Source organism: Zonotrichia albicollis, chromosome 6, assembly GCF_047830755.1.
Source record: "Zonotrichia albicollis isolate bZonAlb1 chromosome 6, bZonAlb1.hap1, whole genome shotgun sequence".
NCBI lineage: Eukaryota > Metazoa > Chordata > Aves > Passeriformes > Passerellidae > Zonotrichia > Zonotrichia albicollis.
The window spans coordinates 63,013,872-63,034,766 of record NC_133824.1 but is presented as its reverse complement, the minus strand read 5'-3'; the positions used below and the strand labels follow the sequence as shown (position 1 = coordinate 63,034,766).

General features: G+C 47.2%; 1 protein-coding gene across 2 annotated transcripts in view; it reads right to left on the bottom strand.

The window, feature by feature from the left end:
* The window catches only part of MDGA2 (MAM domain containing glycosylphosphatidylinositol anchor 2), a 220,308-nt gene that overhangs the window by 44,204 nt on the left and 155,209 nt on the right, over positions 1-20,895 (bottom strand). For both annotated transcript variants that reach the window (XM_074544152.1, XM_074544153.1), the window contains exon 9: positions 5,272-5,541. In XM_074544152.1, coding sequence (XP_074400253.1) covers positions 5,272-5,541 — 270 coding nt within the window. The remainder of the gene's footprint in view (positions 1-5,271; positions 5,542-20,895) is intronic.

Here is a 20,895-nt window from a genome sequence, read left to right as displayed (position 1 = left end):
ATGTTTTGTTCTTTATTTGCAATTGGGAAAGGCAACATCTGTCTCCTCCTGGATCTGCTCCTCATCCCAGTCCTGCAGCTGGATCATCCCAGTCACCTCCTGCCTCCCCATGGAAGCTGAAAATCGGGGAATTATTTGGCTTGGAAGGGACCTTAAAAATGTTTCTTCATTTGTGGCCTTCCCCTATTCCTCCAGGAATGAGTTCCAGGGCCTTCCCTGTCCTCCAGGAGTTTTTGGCCATTTTTAGGAGAGGCTCTGTTGGAATCCCCAAGGTTTTTAATTAAAATAAAAAAACCCCTTTTCCTGGCAGATGAATGGAAAAGGATTTTTGCTGCTGCTCCAGTTGGAATTTTAAAGCTCACACAAGTGGCAGCCACAGTTTCTCTGGGAATCCTGTACCAGTGGGAATTTGGAAATGATTCCAAATAATTTCCAATGCTGAGGACCACGGTGCTACCAGGGATGGTGGCAGGGGCACAGAGCAAACACTGAGAAATTCCTGAACGAAGCACCTGGAGAGCTGCCTGATCTTGAAAAGGGAATCTCCCAGGGAATTGGGAAAAATGGGAGGATCACATCCAAGCATTCATCCTTCATAAATGTGGAAAAAACTGAGGATGGTTTCCCAAAGAGAGGGCAAAACTTTCCCAAATCCTCTAAATCCGAGTTCATGTTGACTTAAATCCATGGGGAGGTTTTGCCAAGGGCTGGGGTGGATATTCCATCCCTGGAATTGTCCAAGGCCAGCTTGGATGGGGTTTGGAGCAACCAGATTTTGTTTAAAATGTCCCTTCCCATGGCCTTTTCCAACCCAAACCATTCCATAATTCCAAGATCTTTCATGGAACAAGTCCATCCTTGGACCTGTTCATCCTTTCCAAGGTCCATCCTTGCCTCATCCAGAAGGAACACGATGGGGACAAACCTAGTCCAGGGTTTGTTGTGCTCCATTTTGCCACTTAAAATATCCAAAAAATCAGGGAAAACCTGGAAAAAACAAAGTATTTCCATGTGTTCTTCTCCTGGAAAGGTCCGAAAGATGCTTTTTATTAGAGAATATAAAGAGCTCTTTCCAGAGGTGGATTCTGGGATCAACAGAAGGGATGATCCAGGGTCCATCTCCTCAAATCTCATTTTTCTGGGAGAAGGAAAGGCAGGAGATGTGAGGTACCTGGGTGTCCCATGGATTAAAGGTGGAAGGTTGGACTGGATCATCTCCAAGGTCTTTTCCAACCTGAATTATTCTTGCCATGGATGGGGATATTCCCTTCTGGAGGTGTTGGCAGGGAAGGAATGTTTGGATTGTCAGGTTTGAGCATCACCAGCCCCAAAGAGTTTCCAAGAGCTTCAAGGAAAGGGAAAGCTCTGATCACGAGCTAACAATTAAACCCTCCCCAATTAGCCCTTGATTGGCTTGATGTTGCACTTGGCTGGAAGCACTGACGGGGTGATGTAAGACAGAGTAAATAATTAAAGATGAGCTCGTTAATTAACGCAATATCCCATGGCAAAAATATTCCACAGGCCAGAACAACACAGAATTAATATTCCAAAGTGTCTTCCCTCGCTGGTGGGATCAGGAGTTGGTTGATAAAAGGAATTAAGTCCATGGAATGACATTAGAGCTTTGTTTAGTCCTACCCGGGGTGGTGATGAATAATTGAAATTTTGAATTTTAATATTAAATCTGCAGCCCTGCCAAGCCAGCCCCATCCACTATGGACAGAGATTCCTGGTGGAAATTCAGGAAGGAATCCCCCACGGATGTGTATCCAGCCCTGATTAAAGAATTTCATGGAGAGGGAACAAAATATTGTCTAAAAAAATCGAAAAATCCCTCTTTGGACACAACTCTGGGGACAAATTCAGCCCCAGCAGAGAAAATCCCAGCTCAAGGAGGTCAAACTTCCCAAACTGAGGAGAAATTTTAAACCAGGAGTTGTCAGGTAAAATCAGTTCTAGGTAACCCTAATCCTGAACGGCTCCCCAGGGGTGCAGATAATCATGGAATTGTTCGAGTTGGAAAAGACCTTTAGGACCATCAGGTGTGGCTGTCAATCCTCCCCCTACAGGCACCACCATCCCATGGCCTCCAGAGCCTCATCCATGGGTTTGGGACAATTCCAGGGATTGGGATTCCTGGAGGAATTTCCCCTGATATCCAACTTAACCTTCCCTGGAGCAGCCTGAGGGTGCTCCCTCTTGTTCTGACCCTTGTTAGTGAGGCAGAAAAATAACAATGAGGAAGATGAAATGGAACGAGAGGAAGGAAGAGGAGGAGGAGGAAAAGCAGGAGGAGGAAGAGGAAAAAGAGGAAGATGAGGAAGAAGATAGAAGGGGGGAGGAGGAGGAGAAGAAAAAGAAGAGGAAGAAGAGGAGGAGAAAAAGAAGAGGAACAAGGGGAAGGAGAGGAAGAAGAAGAACAAGAAGAAGAACAACAACAAGAAGAAGAGGAAGAAGGAGAAGAAGGAGGAGAAGGAGAAGGAGAAGGAGAAGGAGAAGGAGAAGGAGAAGGAGAAGGAGAAGGAGAAGGAGAAGGAGAAGGAGAAGGAGAAGGAGGAGGAGGAGGAGGAGGAGAAGGAGAAGAGGAAGAAGGAGAAGGAGAAGGAGAAGGAGAAGGAGAAGGAGAAGGAGAAGGAGAAGGAGAAGGAGAAGGAGAAGGAGAAGGAGAAGGAGGAGGAGGAGGAGGAGGAGAAGGAGAAGAGGAAGAAGGAGAAGGAGAAGGAGAAGGAGAAGAGGAAGAAGAAGAAGAAGAAGGAGGAGGAGAAGGAGAAAGAGAAGGAGAAGGAGGAGGAGGAGGAGGAGGAGGAGAAGGAGAAGAGGAAGAAGAAGAAGAAGAAGAAGAAGAAGAAGAAGAAGAAGAAGAAGAAGAAGAAGAAGAAGAAGAAGAAGGAGGATTCTTCATCCCTCCTTTGCAAACTGGGAACCTGCAAAACACAGAGACCAGCCCGCCCCTGCCTTGAGAAGCCACCCCACAGTGACAAAGCTGCTCCTGGGGAGTCCCCAGCTGGTCAGGCCAGGCCAGGCCGTGACCCAGCAGGGCTCAGGTGTGTCCTGGAGGAACCTCTGCCACCTCAGCAGCTGCTCCAGGGAGGGAGAAGCTCCCTGTGCTCATCCCCCTCCTTCTCCAGCACCAAATCCTCCCCCAGGGAGGCTCCTCAGCCTCTGCCATTCACGGATCTGTTTGATTTATTTGCTCCCAGCCCTGGCAGGGATTTCCGAAGCCACAGGCTGGAATGGACTTCTTGTTGCTCTCTGGATATGATCTGGCCCTGAATAAAGTCTCGAGGTGGTGAAGCTGTGAGGAGCATGAACTCAGCTCTGCTTCCCCACAAACACAATTTGCCTTGTCACTTCTTATTTATTTTGAAGAGACTGGCAGGTTACATCTGCCTCGTGTTGGCCCAGATGCTATAAATTAACCCCTTTTCCATGTGTGATTTATTTGGCTTTCATCTCCTCCAATCTGGCTCAAAATATACAGGGAAGGAAAATAAAAAGGAGATTCTGCAGGCTCGGGGGTCAGAATAAATCTTTAAAGCCAGGCTGCATGAAATGCTGTACTGAAAAGCTTTCTCTGAGCATACCAATGGTTTTCTGCAGCCCCAGTCCAGCACATTTCTCTTTTCCTGCATGAAAAACCAGAAATAAACCATCTAAAAATGGGTTACAACAACCCATTATTCCCCCCAAAACAAAAGCTCCACACAACTGCCACATTCCTGCCTTGCAGTTATTTATTTGGCTTTTTTTTCCAATCATGCCTAAGAAGGGCCCAATTTCTTGTCTCTATTCACATTCCCTGTGAAATCCAAGCCTCCTTTTTAACCATTTCATCATTTTTTTTCAGCATTTTCAGTTCCCTGGGGCTTTGACTCCATCTGTGCTGCTGAGATTCAGGAGCACAACAGAGCCAAAAGAATTTATTTGCTAAATATACTCAGCTTTAACTTTAAAAGGCTAAGAAAAGTCAAAGTGTTACTTCCAGCATCCTTAATCCACCATAAATTACCGGGATGGGATGAAGCCTAAATGAGCACAGGCAGAGGTGGGAAATGGAAAACATCATAAAATCATTTTAGGACTCATTTTCAGTTTTGTGGTTTGCTAAAATCACTCCAGTTGCCCCAATCCTGGCAAAATGATTGCCTTGGAATGGATTTCCACAGTCTGGGATCCAAATCCTGATCAATAGATTGAACCAAATTTACTCATTTGAGGCCAAACCGTTTTTCTGGTTTCCTTCAGAGCTGCCTTTGGGATTAAAATCCCAAGATTTGGAGAAGTTGGTGGCTGTGAAAACCCCTCCAGCAGGCTCTGAATGGTGTCAGCCAAAGGCTGGGTCCCATTTGGAAGGAGAACAACCATCCAGAACTGTGGGATTTGCTGTGCTCCCACCACGTTTGTGCTGTGAGAAATTCCTGCCAAGGGGATGTCATCTCCATCAAATCCATTTATCTCCTGGCTACTCCCAAACCAGAGATTCCTGCCACCCTGATTTTTTAGGGTTTTCTAAGCCTTCTGATGTTTACATTCTTGTAATGAACTTTCTCACACAATTTATGTAAATAATTCATTGTTTTGCATTCTTTATAGAAGAAGAAAAATTTGATGGACTGTTTGTCCAGTGTCATTGGAGAGGTGGCACTGTCACCCTCCAATCCACTGCCACTTTTAGAAATCTATAAATGTTGGAGTCAGAAAAGAAACTTCCTTTTTTAACCTTGAAAACAGCAGGGTGTGGGCTCATGTTATTTTGTGTTCTATAGTGACAGATTCCAGATTCCTATAGGGACAGATTCCAAACTCAAAATCTTGGAATCTTCCTTTTGTTGCTTGAGCTCTACCAAGCCTCACCCAGCAAAACCCAAACACTCCATGAACATGGTTATGAAGAGAACCTTCAGATTCCAAACTCAAAATTCCTGTAGTGATGGATTCCAGATTCCTATAGGGACAGGTTCCAGAGTCCTATAGGGACAGGTTCCAAACTCAGAATTCCTACAGTGACAGATTCCAGATTCCTATACAGTGGCAGATTTGATACTCAAAATCTAGAATCTTCCTTTTGTTGCTTGAGCTCTACCAAGCCTCCCCCAACAAAACCCAAACAACCCAAACAATTCAAACACTCCACAAACACAGTTCTGAAGGGAACCCTCAGAGAACCCCCTGGGAAAACCCGAACAAACTCCCTAAAACCCCTTCAAAAACCATTAGAAAAAACAACAAACCAAGGAGCGGTTTCATTCCCAGCTCCACTCCTCCTACCTGTGACGAGGAAGCTGCAGCGGCCGGCGCCCGCCTCGTTGATGATGTTGCAGTTGTAGAGGCCGTAGGAGTCGCGGGAGAGGCTGCTGACGGTGAACTCGGTGGAGTCCTGCAGGTCGAAGTGCCCCGAGCGCAGCAGGCGCCCGCCCAGGCGCCACTCGTAGCTCAGCACCCGCGTGGGGTACGCGCGCAGCACGCGGCAGCTCATGGTGACCGCGCGGCCCTGGCCCTGCCGCAGCTCCAGGAACGCCGGCTCCACTGCCGGGGGGTCTGCGGAGACACACACCGGGTTAGGGGGGGGAGCCAGGCCTAGCGACAGGGTTAACTGAGGTTTGTGTTTAGGAGCTGTCCTAGAGACGGGATTGATCCGGTTTCTTGTGTGGGACACCTCCTAGGGACAGGATTAACCAAGATTCTGAGTGGGGCCTGTCCTAGAGACGGGATTGATCCATGTTCTTGTTTAGGATCTCTCCTTGGGACTGGATTAACTGAGGTTCTTGTGTGGGACGTGTCCTAGAGACAGAATTGATCCAGGATCTTGTGTGGGACACATCCTAGGGAAAGGATTAACCAAGATTCTTGAGTGGGGCCTGTCCAAGAGACAGGATTGATCCAGGATCTTGTTCAGGATGTCTCTTAGAGGTAGGATTAACCAAGGTTCTTGTGTGGGACCTCTCCTATAGACAGGATTGATCCAGGTTCTTGTGTGGGACCTCTCCTATAGACAGGATTAACCAAGATTCTTGAGTGGGGCCTGTCCTAGAGACGGGATTGATCCGGGTTCTTGTGTGGGACATCTCCTAGGGACAGGATTAACCAAGGTTCTTGAGTGGGGCCTGTCCTAGAGACAGGATTGACCCAGGATCTTGTGTGGGACACCTCCTAGGGACAGGATTAACCAAGATTCTTGAGTGGGGCCTGTCCTAAAGACGGGATTGATCCAGGATCTTGTGTGGGACATCTCCTAGGGACAGGATTAACCAAGATTCTGAGTAGGGCCCGTCCTAGAGACAGGATTGATCCAGGATCTTGTGTGGGACATCTCCTAGGGACAGGATTAACCAAGATTCTTGAGTGGGGCCTGTCCTAGAGATGGGATTGATCCAGGATCTTGTTCAGGATGTCTCTTAGAGGTAGGATTAACCAAGGTTCTTGTGTGGGACCTCTCCTAGAGACAGGATAACCAAGGTTCTCATCTAGGACCTGCCCTATAGACAGGATTGATCCAGGTTCTTGCTTAGGATCTCTCCTAGGTCTGCGGAGACCAGGGCAGCAGGGTGGTAGAGGGTTGAAGCCGGACGTAGGGACAGGATTAACTGAGGTTTGTGTGTGGGGCCTGCCCTAGAGACAGGATTGATCCAGGTTCTTGTGTGGGACCTGTCCTAGAGAAAGTATTGATCCATGTTCTTGTTTAGGATCTCTCCTTGGGACTGGATTAACTGAGGTTCATGTGTGGGACGTGTCCTAGAGACAGAATTGATCCAGGATCTTGTTCAGGATGTCTCTTAGAGATAGGATTGACCCAAGTTCTTGTGTGGGACCTGTCCTAGAGACAGGATTGATCCAGGATCTTGTTCAGGACCTCTCCTAGGTCTGCGGAGACACAGCCGGGGCAGCAGAGGGCTAGAGAGGGGAAGGCAAGCCTGGGGACAGGATTAACTGAGGTTCGTGTGTGTGGGATGTGTCCTAGAGACAGGATTAACGCAGGTTAGGAACCATCCTAGGCATCTAAACTAACCCAGGTTCTTGTTTAGGACCTGTCATATGAATCGAGACTAATCCAGGTTCTTGTTTGAGACCCATCATAGGAGACAAGACTAATCCAGGTTCTTCTTTAGGGGTCATCCTAGGACTCAAGACTAACCCAGGCTCTGATTTAGGACCAGTGCTAGGAGACAGGACTAACCTGGTCCATTCCTGTTGCAGGAGGCAGGGTGGGTTCTTTGCAAGTCCTAAAAACGAATCCTGTTAAAGGTTCTGGTTTAGGACCCATCCCAGGAGAGTCAACCAACCCAGGTTGGTGTTTAGGGCCTGGCTCAGGAGACAAGACTAAGCCAGGTTCTTGTTAGGAGATCCCTTGGAATGACGCTGAATAAAACCAATAATCTTGTTTTAACTGGGACAGTGCTTGGAGAAACCTATGGAAGGTGTCCCAGCCCATGGCAGGGGTGGAATGAGGTGGCCTGGGAGGTCTCTTCCATCCCAAACCAGCCTGGAATTCTGGAACTTTCTCTGGATAAAGTGCACCAGGCAGCAACACCCTGGGCACAGAGCTAGGCTGGTGACTCTGTACTCACAATAAATAAATCTTGGGAATAATAAATATGGAATTATTAAAAAAAAATCTGGGGAATAATAAATCTGTGCTCAATGGTGAGTTCACATGCGGGCACATTCCTGAGGCTGCCAAAGCTCTGGGAATGTTTGGACACCAGGGATGCACAGGCTGGGATTTTTGGGGTGTCTGTGCAGGGCTGGAAGCTGGGCTCCTTCCAGCTTGGGATATTCCATGATTCCATGAACTCCCCACCCCAGGAGCTGCTGTCTGGGTTCCCCAAAAATCATCACCTCTGGATCTCTTTTCTCCATTCTGGTGGAGGTTTTGCTGTCCCAGTTCCCCACACCCAGAACAGCCTGTTCTGCCCTAACTCCAATAAAAGTGGTTTTAAATAATTCACATTCACAGCTTCAAACTCCACCAGAATTTTGATTCTAGCAAAACACCAAATAAATAAAATATAACCAACGTCCAGCGTGTGTGCACAGACCCAACTTCCCGCTGCCATTTGCCTTTGGAAAACTTCACCACGGCTGGAAAATAAGGATAATCTGGCCCAGCAATGGTTTGTGCTCAGCTCTCCAGAGCCAGGAACACGCATGGAAAATGTGTTCCCAAAGGGATGAAAAACAGGGAATTCTGGCTCTCTAAAGAACTCAGCTCATTTTTTAACCCCTGAGAAGGAAGAATTCCTGAAATCCTCCCGTTCCATGGTGGCACAGGGAGGTTTTGTATCCTTATGAGGTGTTTTACATAAAACGTTAAAATGCTCCTGCTTCCCCAAGTTTCCCAAGGCAGCAGCTTTGCAGGGAAGTGTTGGCTTAAAGACAGGAATTTTCCTTGGGAAAGAAAATATTCCAGATCCCTGCTGCCTTCTTAGGGAGAGGTGGGAGTTGCCTCTCCCAAATCTCAAATCTCCTGTTTTCCTCTGACCATCCTGTCTTAAATGATTTCTGCTTCCCAAAAAATTCCCAGATCCTCCTATATAATGGATATCAAAGGAATTATTAATCAGATTTACTAATATTGACTATTTTCCGGGCTTTTTTCCATAAGTTGTCCAAGGGGAAAGTTCTCCATGGAAAAGCTGGAAAACACTGGAAAAGGGCAGTGGAGTCCCCATCCTGGCAGGGATTTAAAGCCCTGTGGAGGTGGCACTTGGGGACACGATCAGTGGTGGCCTTGGAAGTTCTGGGAATGGTTGGATTTGATCTCAGAGGGCTTCTCCAGTCTAAAGCATTCCAAGATTCCATGAACTCTCCATGTTTTTATGGATCGGGATCACAACAAGGCACCCGCTGCTGTTCCTGGTATAATTTTTATAACAAAGCCAATTTTATCTGAAATAAATATTTGATTTTTAATTGGAAATTCTCTATTTTTTCCCCCATTCCAGCCAGGATAATTCCATATCCATCACCTCTCCAGCCCTTCCAGCCCCACCAAAATACACCTTAAAATCCTGGGAAAATTCTCCCTAAACTTTGAGAAAAGCACAGAAGGATCTCTAAAATAACAACAAAAAGATGCTCAAGTAGCCTCAGCTGAAGGGTCTACTGATCCTGAATCCCTGAGGACGAGAACAGGAATTTTGGGACTGGAGTATCACAGAATCTCTGTGTTTGAAGTGTTAAAAAACCTTTATTGGATGATTTTTCCATCATTTTCTGCCCTTGCTCGTAAATCCTTGGAATGTTTGAACATCCAAAACTCATCTCTGGTTTGGAATAATGTTCCCTCCTTTGTTTTCCTTGCTGCTTCCACTGAATGCTCCGAATCTGGGGAAAGATTTCAGGGAATGATTTTAACTGTCCTGATCCAATGTCCTGATCCTAAATCCCTGAGGATGAACACAGGAATTTTGGGACAGGAGTATTCCTGAAGCTTCATGTTTGAGATGTTAAAAACTCTTTAATGGATGATTTTTCCATCATTTTCTTCCCTCGCTCATAAATCCTTGGAATGTTTGAACATCCAAAACTCATCTCTGGTTTGGAATAATGTTCCCTCCTTTGTTTTCCTTGCTGCTTCCACTGAATGCTCCAAACCCAGGGAATGATTTGGACCCTCCTGATCCAACGTACTGATCCTGAATCCCCGAGGATGAGCACAGAAATTTCGGAACAGGAGTATCACGAAAGTTCCATGTTTGAGGTGTTAACAAGCCTTTAATGGATAATTTTTCCATCATTTTCTGCCCTTGCTCGTAAATCCCTGGAATGTTTGAACATCCAAAACTCATCTCTGGTTTGGAATAAAATTCCCTCATTTGTTTTCCTTGCTGCTTCCACTGAATGCTCCGAATCTGGGGAAAGATTTCAGGGAATGATTTTAACTGTCCTGATCCTAAATCCCTGAGGATGAACACAGGAATTTTGGGACAGGAGCATTCCTGAAGCTTCATGTTTGAGATGTTAAAAACTCTTTAATGGATGATTTTTCCATCATTTTCTTCTCTCGCTCATAAATCCTTGGAATGTTTGAACATCCAAAACTCATCTCTGGTTTGGAATAATGTTCCCTCCTTTGTTTTCCTTGCTGCTTCCACTGAATGCTCCAAACCCAGGGAATGATTTGGACCCTCCTGATCCAACGTACTGATCCTGAATCCCCGAGGATGAGCACAGAAATTTCGGAACAGGAGTATCACGAAAGTTCCATGTTTGAGGTGTTAACAAGCCTTTAATGGATAATTTTTCCATCATTTTATGCCCTTGCTCATAAATCCTTGGAATGTTTGAACATCCAAAACTCATCTCTGGTTTGGAATAATGTTCCCTCATTTGTTTTCCTTGCTGCTTCCACTGAATGCTCCGAATCTGGGGAAAGATTTCAGGGAATGATTTTAACTGTCCTGATCCAATGTCCTGATCCTAAATCCCTGAGGATGAACACAGGAATTTTGGGACAGGAGTATTCCTGAAGCTTCATGTTTGAGATGTTAAAAACTCTTTAATGGATGATTTTTCTATCATTTTCTCCTCTCGCTCATAAATCCTTGGAATGTTTGAACATCCGAAACTCATCTCTGGTTTGGAATAATGTTCCCTCCTTTGTTTTCCTTGCTGCTTTCACGGAACGCTCCAAACCCAGGGAATGATTTCCCCTCCTGTGGCTCCTGAGTTCAACGATTTTAATGGGAATTTGTATTCAGGCCCTTCTCTCTTCTCCCCCTGCTTTATTTACTTATCAAGCTACTTTAGCCTTATAAACAGCTTTTAAATGAAACTTTCCCCTGCCTTTAAGGTCAAAAAAGTCTTTAGACCCCACAATTCCCATTTATCCAGGGGCTGATGATCCCCAGTGACAGGAAGAGAAAATTAACTCGGGCAGCTCATTCCTGAATCCCACTTTTGCAGGTAATAACTTTAATGGGAAAGGGAAGGGCTGATAAAAGCCCCTACCAGAGTTAACACCTCATTTTCCCATCATTTTTTCCCCATTGTTTTTATAGGATTGTGACTTCCCAGATGCGCAGGAGAAAAATTGGTGTTGTTTGTGACTCCTCTGCGTTGAACTCATTTGCATCAGCTCTTCCCCAAGGCTTTGGCAATTTGATTTAATTTACTTTTTCCCTCCTTATTCCTTTCATAATTCCACTATTAGTTTTGGAAAAATCTCCAGCAGAGCTGCCAAGGGAGCACGGTTCATTCTCTCCCACAATTATCTTTGGGAAGCAAACGGTGCTGGAGTTAAATCAGGCTCTCTATTAATGTTTAATGAAGTTTTTTAGCCTAAGTACATTCATGTTTTAAGGATTAGGAAACAGAAAAAGGAAAGTTCTGGAGCGATCCTGAGAAATGACAGCGAGATGCTTGTTTGGTTTGAATCACACAGCTGCTCCTCGCGGTGAGGGTCAAATCCTGGTTTTTATAGCGGGATTTGTTAAGGAGAAAATTCATGGAATTTATTTCCACCCTGCTGCCCCGAGCAGAGGCTTCACCCGCTGGTTTGGCCCCTCCAATTTGCATTTTAAGCTAAACAAATAATGAGTTTTTCTCTCCCAGCTCCAGCAAGGGGAATAATAAATAAATAACAATAAAAATGGTGCCCCTGCTCGCTTTCCATGGGGTTTGTGGCCACTGCTGGATTCACACAACAGGAATGTTATCCAGCACTTCTGAATCCATCTATTCCAAGACTCTCCACTGCAGCCACATTTCCAGGTTTTTTAGCTCCTGAGGTGCGTCTGGAGGTGCCTGAATGGAGACATTCAGGAGAAGCCCAGGCAAGATGGGATTTAGGAGCTTTGGAAGCTCCAGTGCACAGGGATTGTGATCCCTGTGAAATGACAACAACAATTTTCCAGCCAAAGCTTGGAATACGGGCATCACACCTTTGAAAATGGATTTATTCCAGTGAAATGAAACCACCACGGCCAGAGATAGAAAAAAGCCATTTGCACATTTAGGAGTAAATTAAAACAAGTGCGCAAATCCATCCTGGAATTGTGCATTCCAAACCCTGCCTTGCACAGATATATCCATGGTACAGCGAGGAAAATGTCTGTTTTATTAAATCCAGGAATGCTGTGGGATGGAAAGGACCTCAAATCCCAACCAGTGCCACCCCTGCCATGGCAGGGACACCTCCCACTGTCCCAGGGTGCCCCAGTGCCCAGCCTGGCCTTGGGCACTGCCAGGATTCCAGCCCAGCCAGGAATTCCCAATTCCCAATCTCCCATCCATCCCTGCCCTCTGGCACTGGGAGCCATTCCCTGGCTCCTGTCCCTCCATCTCTTGTCAGAACTCCAAATATTCTCGTCATGGACTCCTAATTTTTTCATCTTATCCCTGGCAAGGTCCTAATTTTAAGTCAGAGGGATTTTGATGGTAACTTTCAGTGTAAAATTATTATTAATTTCATTTTCTTCTGCATTCTGTGTCCGTGCCTGCTCTGCAGAAGGATTTACAATGGAAAATCCCAGTCTCCACTCTCAGGAATTTGCTAACTTGGATTTTGTGCTTCAAGTTCTCCCCCGTGTCTGCGGAATTTGCTGGGATTTTCCAGGCTGGTGCCTCTGTCCTGGTTTGGCTCCTTGACAGGGCATTCAATTCTCTGGAAATCCAGATCCAGCCTCACCCAGCAGCCCCCAGGTTCCTGAGCTTCAGTATTTGTGCTGGAGCACGTGCAACGTTTGCAAGTGATAAATATTCAGATGAGTAAAGAGAAAAGAATAAAATGAAAACTTTGGGGCAAAGCTGCACCATTCATGTCCCTCCATATCTGCAAATCTTGATTTGGTTGATTTGTCCAGCTGGGGCCAGAAGGGCATGGGTGAATAATGAGGAGCTTCCTTTAAAAACCATGAAATGGGAATAATCCATGGGTTTTTAAAAGTGTCTGCTCTTCTGAGCATCCTTTATGGGCTCTGCTGCTGCTGTTCCTTGGCTTTTATGGAATTTAAATTGTCCTGGCTAGAATATAAATCAATGAACAGCAGTGAACAACATTTTAATCCTACAGAGCTCACAAGGGGAGCCATGGCTGAGCTCTGGGTTAAGGATCCTGCTCTATGGGCAGGTCCTGCACCCCAAATTTGTCTCTTCCACACCCAGGATTAAGGAATGTCTCTGGAGGTGCAGGGACCCACTGGTGACCTGGGAATAAAACCATCTGCACCCATTCTAAAGCATTTTCCAGCTAAAAAATCACGGAGGCAAGTTAGGAATGATGGAGGTGCTCATCTGGAGAAGGAAAGAACCCAGGGAAATCCTTCCCAGGCCTGAAGGGGCTCCAGGAGAGCTGGAGAGGGACTGGGGACAAGGGATGGAGGGACAGGAGCCAGGGAATGGCTCCCAGTGCCAGAGGGCAGGGATGGATGGGAGATTGGGAATTGGGAATTCCTGGCTGGGCTGGAATTGCCAGAGCAGCTGTGGCTGCCCCTGGATCCCTGGCAGTGCCCAAGGCCAGGCTGGACACTGGGGCACCCTGGGACAGTGGGAGGGGTCCCTGCCATGGCAGGGGTGGCACTGGGTGGGCTTTGAGATCCTTTCCAACCCAATCAATTCTTGGATTCCATTTGGGATTTGAACCAACTCTCCTCCCTTAGGGATCCAGCCAGGGGTGCAACACCCTGGCTCATTCCTGGAGTGACTCACACCAGTTTCTTAGGAATATTTAGAAGGAAAATATTTTTTTTTTAACTCATTCCTACAACAAACATTCCATTATTTGTGGGGGCTGAACTTCACTGGACATGAACAGGGCAGGGCAGAGGATGGAGACTGGGTTGGGATGGAATGGATATTAGGGATCATCCCATCCCCGCCCTGCCATGGCAGGGACACCTCCCACTGTCCCAGGGTGCCCCAATGTCCAGCCTGGCCTTGGGCACTGCCAGGGATCCAGGGGCAGCCACAGCTGCTCTGGGAATCCACTCCAGTCCCTCCCCACTCTCCCAAGATCCTCCAAGGACACTCAAATATCCTGGAAGGGAGGACAAATCAAGGAAGTCTAGAAAAGCACACAGGAAATTCGAGATAAGGCTCCTATCAGCACAGGGGAAGTGCTGGATTCGTCTCCGGGTTCCCTTCAGGCTGTCCCTGACAGGTGACCCTGAGCCAGGTGGTGACACCAGCTCTGACCTGCACACAACCCTGCTAATAATTAATGGGGCATTTTAAACGCTCTCCCACTCCTGAAACCTCTTCCAGAGTTCCCTGCTCCTTTTTTTTTTACTTTTCCACAGTAAAACAAGGGAGCTGCAGCCCCTGGAGAAGCCTCATTATTCCAGAGAGAATCCCAGAGTAGTTTAGGCTGGAAAAACCCTCAGAGATCATCGACCTCAACCATACCCAGCCATCACTGCCCCATGTCCTCAGGTACCACCTCCACATGGATTTAAATCCCTCCAGGGATGGGGATTCCACCACTTCCCAAGGCTGGACAACTTTTCCATGGAGGAATTCTCCCCAGGGTCCAACCTGAACTTCTCCCGGTGCAACCTGAGGCTGTTCCCACTCATCCAGTCCCCGGTTTCCTGGCATAAGAGCCCCATCCTGTGGGATCTCAGGATTTGAGTCCTGGGATGCAAGGCCCCCGAGACCACCCTTGGGGGGCCCGGGAGTCCTGGAATGTTGCCAGAAGTGTCTGGTGGCAGGACTTTGACCCTACACGGGAGACGACACCTTTATGAAGATAAGAGGGCCTCACCGGGGTGAAGGGTGGAAAGATTAGCTAATTAGAGGGTAAGAAACAGGGTTTAGGATTTATGTACAGGGGGGTTTAGAGGAGTAAGATGGAGGAATTGGGGTGTGTCCTGCCCTCCTTCTTCTTCCTCCTCTCCTCCATCTTCTTTGGCCACGGTGGCACCTTTGGATTGGTTATTACTGAGAGTACACCGAGTTATAAGAATAGATGGTATTGGGGAAAAATGATAAATATTGTATACGTCACAATGGGTATAAAGGTAGGTGGCTGCCCGGGAGGGTAGAGACAGTGTGCCCATGGCTGACTGCTGAGCGGATCTTTGTTAGGCTGAAAGAACATCTTTTAGATAAACAATTAATAAACATAAAACCAGAAAGAAGAACTGAAGCCTCTTCTCGTCCTTCAATACACGGGCTGCCCCAAGGCCACCCCCGGGCCTTCCAGGCCCCTCAAACAGCCGAGATAACCGGACACCATCCCACCCGGCTGCACCCTCCTGGAGATGCCACCAGTGCCATCCAGCTCCAGCAGAGCTCAGCCAGCCCAGGTGAGCTTTGGATTCGCAGAGAGTGCTCGAAATCTCACAGAGATGGTGGATGAAGGTATAGACATGGAGGAAGGTTTGGAATTAGGACCTTGGAACCCACAAGACTTTTTCGAACAATGATTTGTAATTATTGTCAGGTGTAATTAATGCCCTTTGAACTGGCTGGACTTTCACAGCATTAAATTGTTGTGTTGTAATATAGCAATGCTTAGTGCCAGCAAGAAAACGCTTTAAGCACGCAACATGCAGAAATATTATAGTAAGGCTACGAAACGCAAGTAATAAATGACATGATTATGAAAGTTTCTTTTTGGGTGAACAGAGAGGGGGAATTGTGGGAATCCACAAAATTAGAGGGTTTAGGAAAGCTGCAAGAGACAGCAGAACTGTGATTGGAGCTGAGAAGCAGCCACGACATTGGTCAGCAGAAAAATGATTTTCACTGTAGAAAAGCAAGGACAAATAGAACAATGGTCTGTGTATTAATGCTTGTCTAGAATAACTGCCTAAGCTACAGAAAGTTTATCCAGCAAGATATTAGGAAGGTTAAAGCTCAGTAATGGAGCTCTGTGCATTGTGTTTGAGGGCTCACAAGCAGGTATTGGATTTGAAATAAGCAAGCCCTGTTTAACCAAAGGTACCTGTGCTTACAGTGGTTGGATGGAACTACTGTCAATGTGCTTTTGCTGTGTGTGATTGGGCACAAAACTCATAAAGTGAGTTGTGACATTGAGTTCTGTGTCTGCTGCCTGGGATGTGAGCTGGTGGCATCTTCCCATAGCCGTAGCCATGGAATGAGAGTGATGCTGGAAAATCAAACAGCTCGAGGCAGTTCCCAGCAGCCCTGTCCTGTTGGGGATTTGTACAGAGCCCAGCTGGTGACAACCTTCATGCCAGGGTTGGGGTCACCCCATCCCAACCATGTCCATGCTCCCAAAAAGTGATGGACAAAGAGGTTCCAGCCTCAAGTGCCAAATAAACCAGGGATAAACATGGAAGGACCAGGCAGAGAGAGGAGCAGAGAAACTGGAAACACCTGGGGGACATCTCAGCATGATGGCTTCAAATAAAAAGGGTTTTTTACTCAGACAGGGGAGGCAGAGAGATGTTGTGAGGAGAGCGGAAAACACAGAAATGTGCACATAAAACAAATGTATGGACTTCAAACAGCACCAAAATCCCATTTTTACTGCTCTTCTGGACAGTGTTTGCAACAAATTTTATTTGCCTTGAAACAGAGATCAGTTCTCACCTCTGTATTTTATTTCTCCTGTGGACAAGGTCACTTCAGACCCAAAGGGGGTTTGCTTTTGTTGATCAGAGCTGAGAATTACCAATAAAACCCCAAATTTTCTTCTTTCTCTGTCCTTGGGAGATTTGGAGCCTGTTTTATGTGCAGGAGTCATGGCTTTAGGTTAAATTATGCATTTACCTTTGGGCTGGGGGAGGCTTTCATCTCCTTTAGAACCTGGGACTTAGAACAAACCTCAGAAACCGGAATTCATTGAACTGCCCCTGTTTTTAAGCAGCCAAGGTCAGGGCTTGGAACTTTGGGGTCAGGGATTGAAACCCTGGGGATGGCTCAGCCTGGGATCCGTGGAAAATGAGAGGGGCTCAGCTCAGAGCCAGAGGGCAAATTGTCCTCAGGTTCCAAAATAAAAAAAAAAGCTTTGGGAAGGTTTAAATAAAATAGAAAAGAAAGTTAGGGTCAGAAGAGAACAGCTCAGAGCAGCAGGGCAGGGGCAAAAGGGGAATTTATTGGAGCAAATTCTCAGCCCAGAGTTTCTCCATGATCATTCCTGGTGTCTGCTGAGAAGGACAAGCAGGACTGAGGCAGAATGAGCAGGTTGGGAATACAAACCCTGCTTCCTTCCCTTCAGCGCTGCCAGCATTCAAAAGGGATCAAGGGATTTTAAATCAAGGGATTTCAAAGGAAGGAACATTGAAATTGGGCATTGGTGGGGGCACCGAATGACACTGGAACAACAATGGGATAAAACTTTTCCTATGGATTTCCTGGGAGAGCTGGGAATGTTCCTCTGGAGAGGAGAAGGCTCCAGGCAGAGCTCAGAGCCCCTGGCAGGGCCTGAAGGGACAGAAGTTGTTGCTGTTGGTGCCATCCAGGTTCAGGAATTGATCAAATCCTCACATTTTAGGGGGGAAAAAACAGCTGGGGTTTAATTAAACCCACAGGATCAAGGAGCTGTTCCACAAGAAAGAGCTGAAAACCAGGAAGGATGGGCACTGGGAGAGCTGGGAAAAGGGGAATTGGATCCATGGGTGAGGCAATTCCAGGAATTCTGTGCAGGAGTTACCACCCAGGAGCCAAAATTGTTCAAAAATGCGCCTCTGCTGGGGAAACAGGATAACTGGGAATGCTCACATGGAGAGGAGAAGGATCCAGGGGGACCCGAGAGCCCCTGGCAGGGCCTGAAGGGGCTCCAGGAGAGCTGCAGAGGGACTGGGGACAAGGGATGGAGGGACAGGAGCCAGGGAATGGCTGCCAGTGCCAGAGGGCAGGGATGGATGGGAGATTGGGAATTGGGAATTCCTGGCTGGGCTGGAATTGCCAGAGCAGCTGTGGCTGCCCCTGGATCCCTGGCAGTGCCCAAGGCCAGGCTGGACATTGGGGCACCCTGGGACAGTGGGAGGTGTCCCTGCCATGGCAGGGGTGGCACTGGGGGGGATTTAAGATCCCTCCAACCAACCCCAAAGTGCCCCAAAGTTCACTCCTGTGCGTGGCCACAGGGAAAGAAGGAATTACAACTCCTGAAATAAAACCACCCCGTGATATTCCCCATTTCAGATGTGCTCCCAATGTCCAGCATTAAAGCAGAGCCTTGCTTCGAAATGAAACTGCCCTGAGTAGATCTGATGTAAAAAACCTCAGAGAAACAGGGTTTGAGTCCATTTGGATTTTCCTGGTCCTGAGTGCTGGGAGTAGTTGGATCCCATTTGGAAGATTCCAAGGACTCAGGCCTTGCTCATCATCTTTGAGCCTGGATTTGTATTTAGGCTCTACTCCAACTGAATAAAAAACCTCACAACTAAATAAATAAATGCCTAAATAACGGGTATCACCTCTGTTTATGGGGCTGCTCTTAGAGCAGATGGATTTGTCTTCTGTGTCCAACGATTTCATGCTGAATGGAATAAACTCCAACATTTTCTTGTTTTCCTCCTCCCACAGGAGTCTCTAAAATTCTATATTATTGCTTCAAAGTCTGCTTTTCCCTCTCAATGTTTTACACAGAATTGCCATTTTGTTTCCAGTAAATCCAGATATTGCTCCTCTCCCTCTTCCAGCTGCTCCCTCTCCTGTTGGAGTTAATCTTCCCCCTCAACCAATTTTATCAAGCCCTGTTTTATCTCCAAAATTGAATTTTCAAGGTTATTGAAGGAATATCTTTTTCTCTCTTTTCATTTCCTCCCCAACCTCCATCAGGGCTCCCCTTGGATATATCTGGGAGCTCTGCATAGTCAGTGGGGTTGCCATGAAAAACATCCTGGAACAGCCTGAATTCCCTGTTTTCCTTGCTTTCCCACCATTCCCAATCCTCTGGGATAGTGGGAGGTGTCCCTGCCCTGACAGGGCTGGAATGAGTGGGTTCAAGGTCCCTTCCCACCAAATCCGTCTGGAATTCTGGGATTCTTTTCCACACCAGCCAAAGCCCAAGCCCACGGGATGGAAATCAACTACAATCTATGATTTATTCCTGGAGCAGGGATCCTGGTGGCTCCAAGCCTCATCCAGCCTGAACTTGAATGGATCCATGAAGTTTGGAGAACCCTGAAGGTCGACAACAGCCCACAGCAGGGATGGAACTGGAGGAGATTTAAGGTCCCTTCTGACCCAAACAATCCTGGGATTTTATGATTTTCCCATTCCAACAGAGATTTGGAAGCCATGGCCATGCTGGATATCCCGCTGAGCTCGATGACTTTTCCAACCTCAGCCACTCCATGGGTTCATATTTGGTCCTCCAGGTTCCAAGTCAGGGATTTCAGCTTGCAAAGGACAACAAAACCCAGCAGGAACAGGATCCTCAGGGAATGGGCACGTTCCCGAGGCTGCCAGAGCTCCAGGAGGGTTTGGACAATGCTCTGAGGGTCAGGGTGGGATTGTTGGGGTGTCAGGGCAGCACCAGGAGCTGGACTGGAGAATCCTTGGGATCCCTTCCAGCTCAGGGTGCTCCAAAATTCCAAGATTATTTCAATAGAGGTGATGTAGAGATGTTTCTGCTTCTCCTTCGTGGCTCCCAATGTCTTGAAGGTGCCAAACCCAACATTCAATGGATCATTCCAGAAATTACCATGAAACTTCTTGGAATGATTTTACATTGCCCAGACAAATCATAATTTTCCTGATAAAACAAATTACAAGAGAGTGTGAATCTGTAGCCTCTCCACTGCAAGCCAGGACTTTCCTAAAAGGAAAAATCACCATCCTGTGTTGGAAAAATCAGTCCCAAGTCCTGTCATTCGATGGAAATCCCATCCAGGAATGGGAATTCTTTGTGTCTCTGTCCCTCTCTGCAAGCCAGCCCTGCCACAGATTAGAAAATGAGGATAGGATCAGTCTGTTCCTTGATAGAGAATAAAATGTGCTAATAATCCATTGGAATGATGGAATAAATCCAAATAAACTGCCCCATCTGGAGGAAAACAGTCAATGAGAGCAGGGAGAAAAGTGGCTTTATGATAAAAATATCTATTAATGGGCACTGGAACTGCAATGGAGCCTGGAAAATGAGGAATTTGTATCGGTTGTGAGGGATATGGATCAATTGCGAGGAGTATGGATCAATTGTGAGGGATATGTATCAATTTTAAATGGTTTGAATTTATTATCAAGGCTCAGAACTACCTGGAGATAACAATTCCTCTAGAAAGAATTAGCATGTCCCTGCTTTGGTTTGCCAAAGCAATAATAAATGGAAGGTGTGAAAGTTCCCTTTATTCTGTGGAGAGCTTCTGAATGCAAGGAAAGTGTGAGAAATCCTGTCACAAAGAATTTCCTATATCAGGAATTTCCGGCAGGGAAGCTGCTCATGGAGCCCCTCCCTAGGAGATGAGTGTGGTCTCCACAGAGAGGAGTTCCAGCAATTCCATGGATGATGGACAATGACTGGAGTGATCCCCAAGGGAATGGTGGTCCATGGAAGCTCCCCCAGGCAGGTGGAGGAGCTGGACAACACCCAGGGGGAGATCCATGTCCTGCCAAGCCAAGAACACAAAATCAGAACCTTCATCTGTTTCATTCCCCTGTGCTGGGGCACCTTCAATCCTGGGGTGAATTGTGGGAAGACCTGGTGGGGCTGGAGGGTGTCCAGGAAAGGGAATGGACCTGGGAAGGGGCTGCACAATCCCTGAGGGAGCCGGGCAGGGGCTGCAGAATCCCTGAGGAGCCGGGCAGGGGCTGCAGAATTCCTGAGGGAGCTGGGCAGGGGCTGCAGAATCCCTGAGGAGCCGGGCAGGGGCTGCAGAATCCCTGAGGAGCCGGGCAGGGGCTGCAGAATCCCTGAGGAGCCGGGCAGGGGCTGCAGAATCCCTGAGGAGCCGGGCAGGGCCTGCAGAATTCCTGAGGGAGCTGGGCAGGGGCTGCAGAATCCCTGAGGAGCCGGGCAGGGGCTGCAGAATCCCTGAG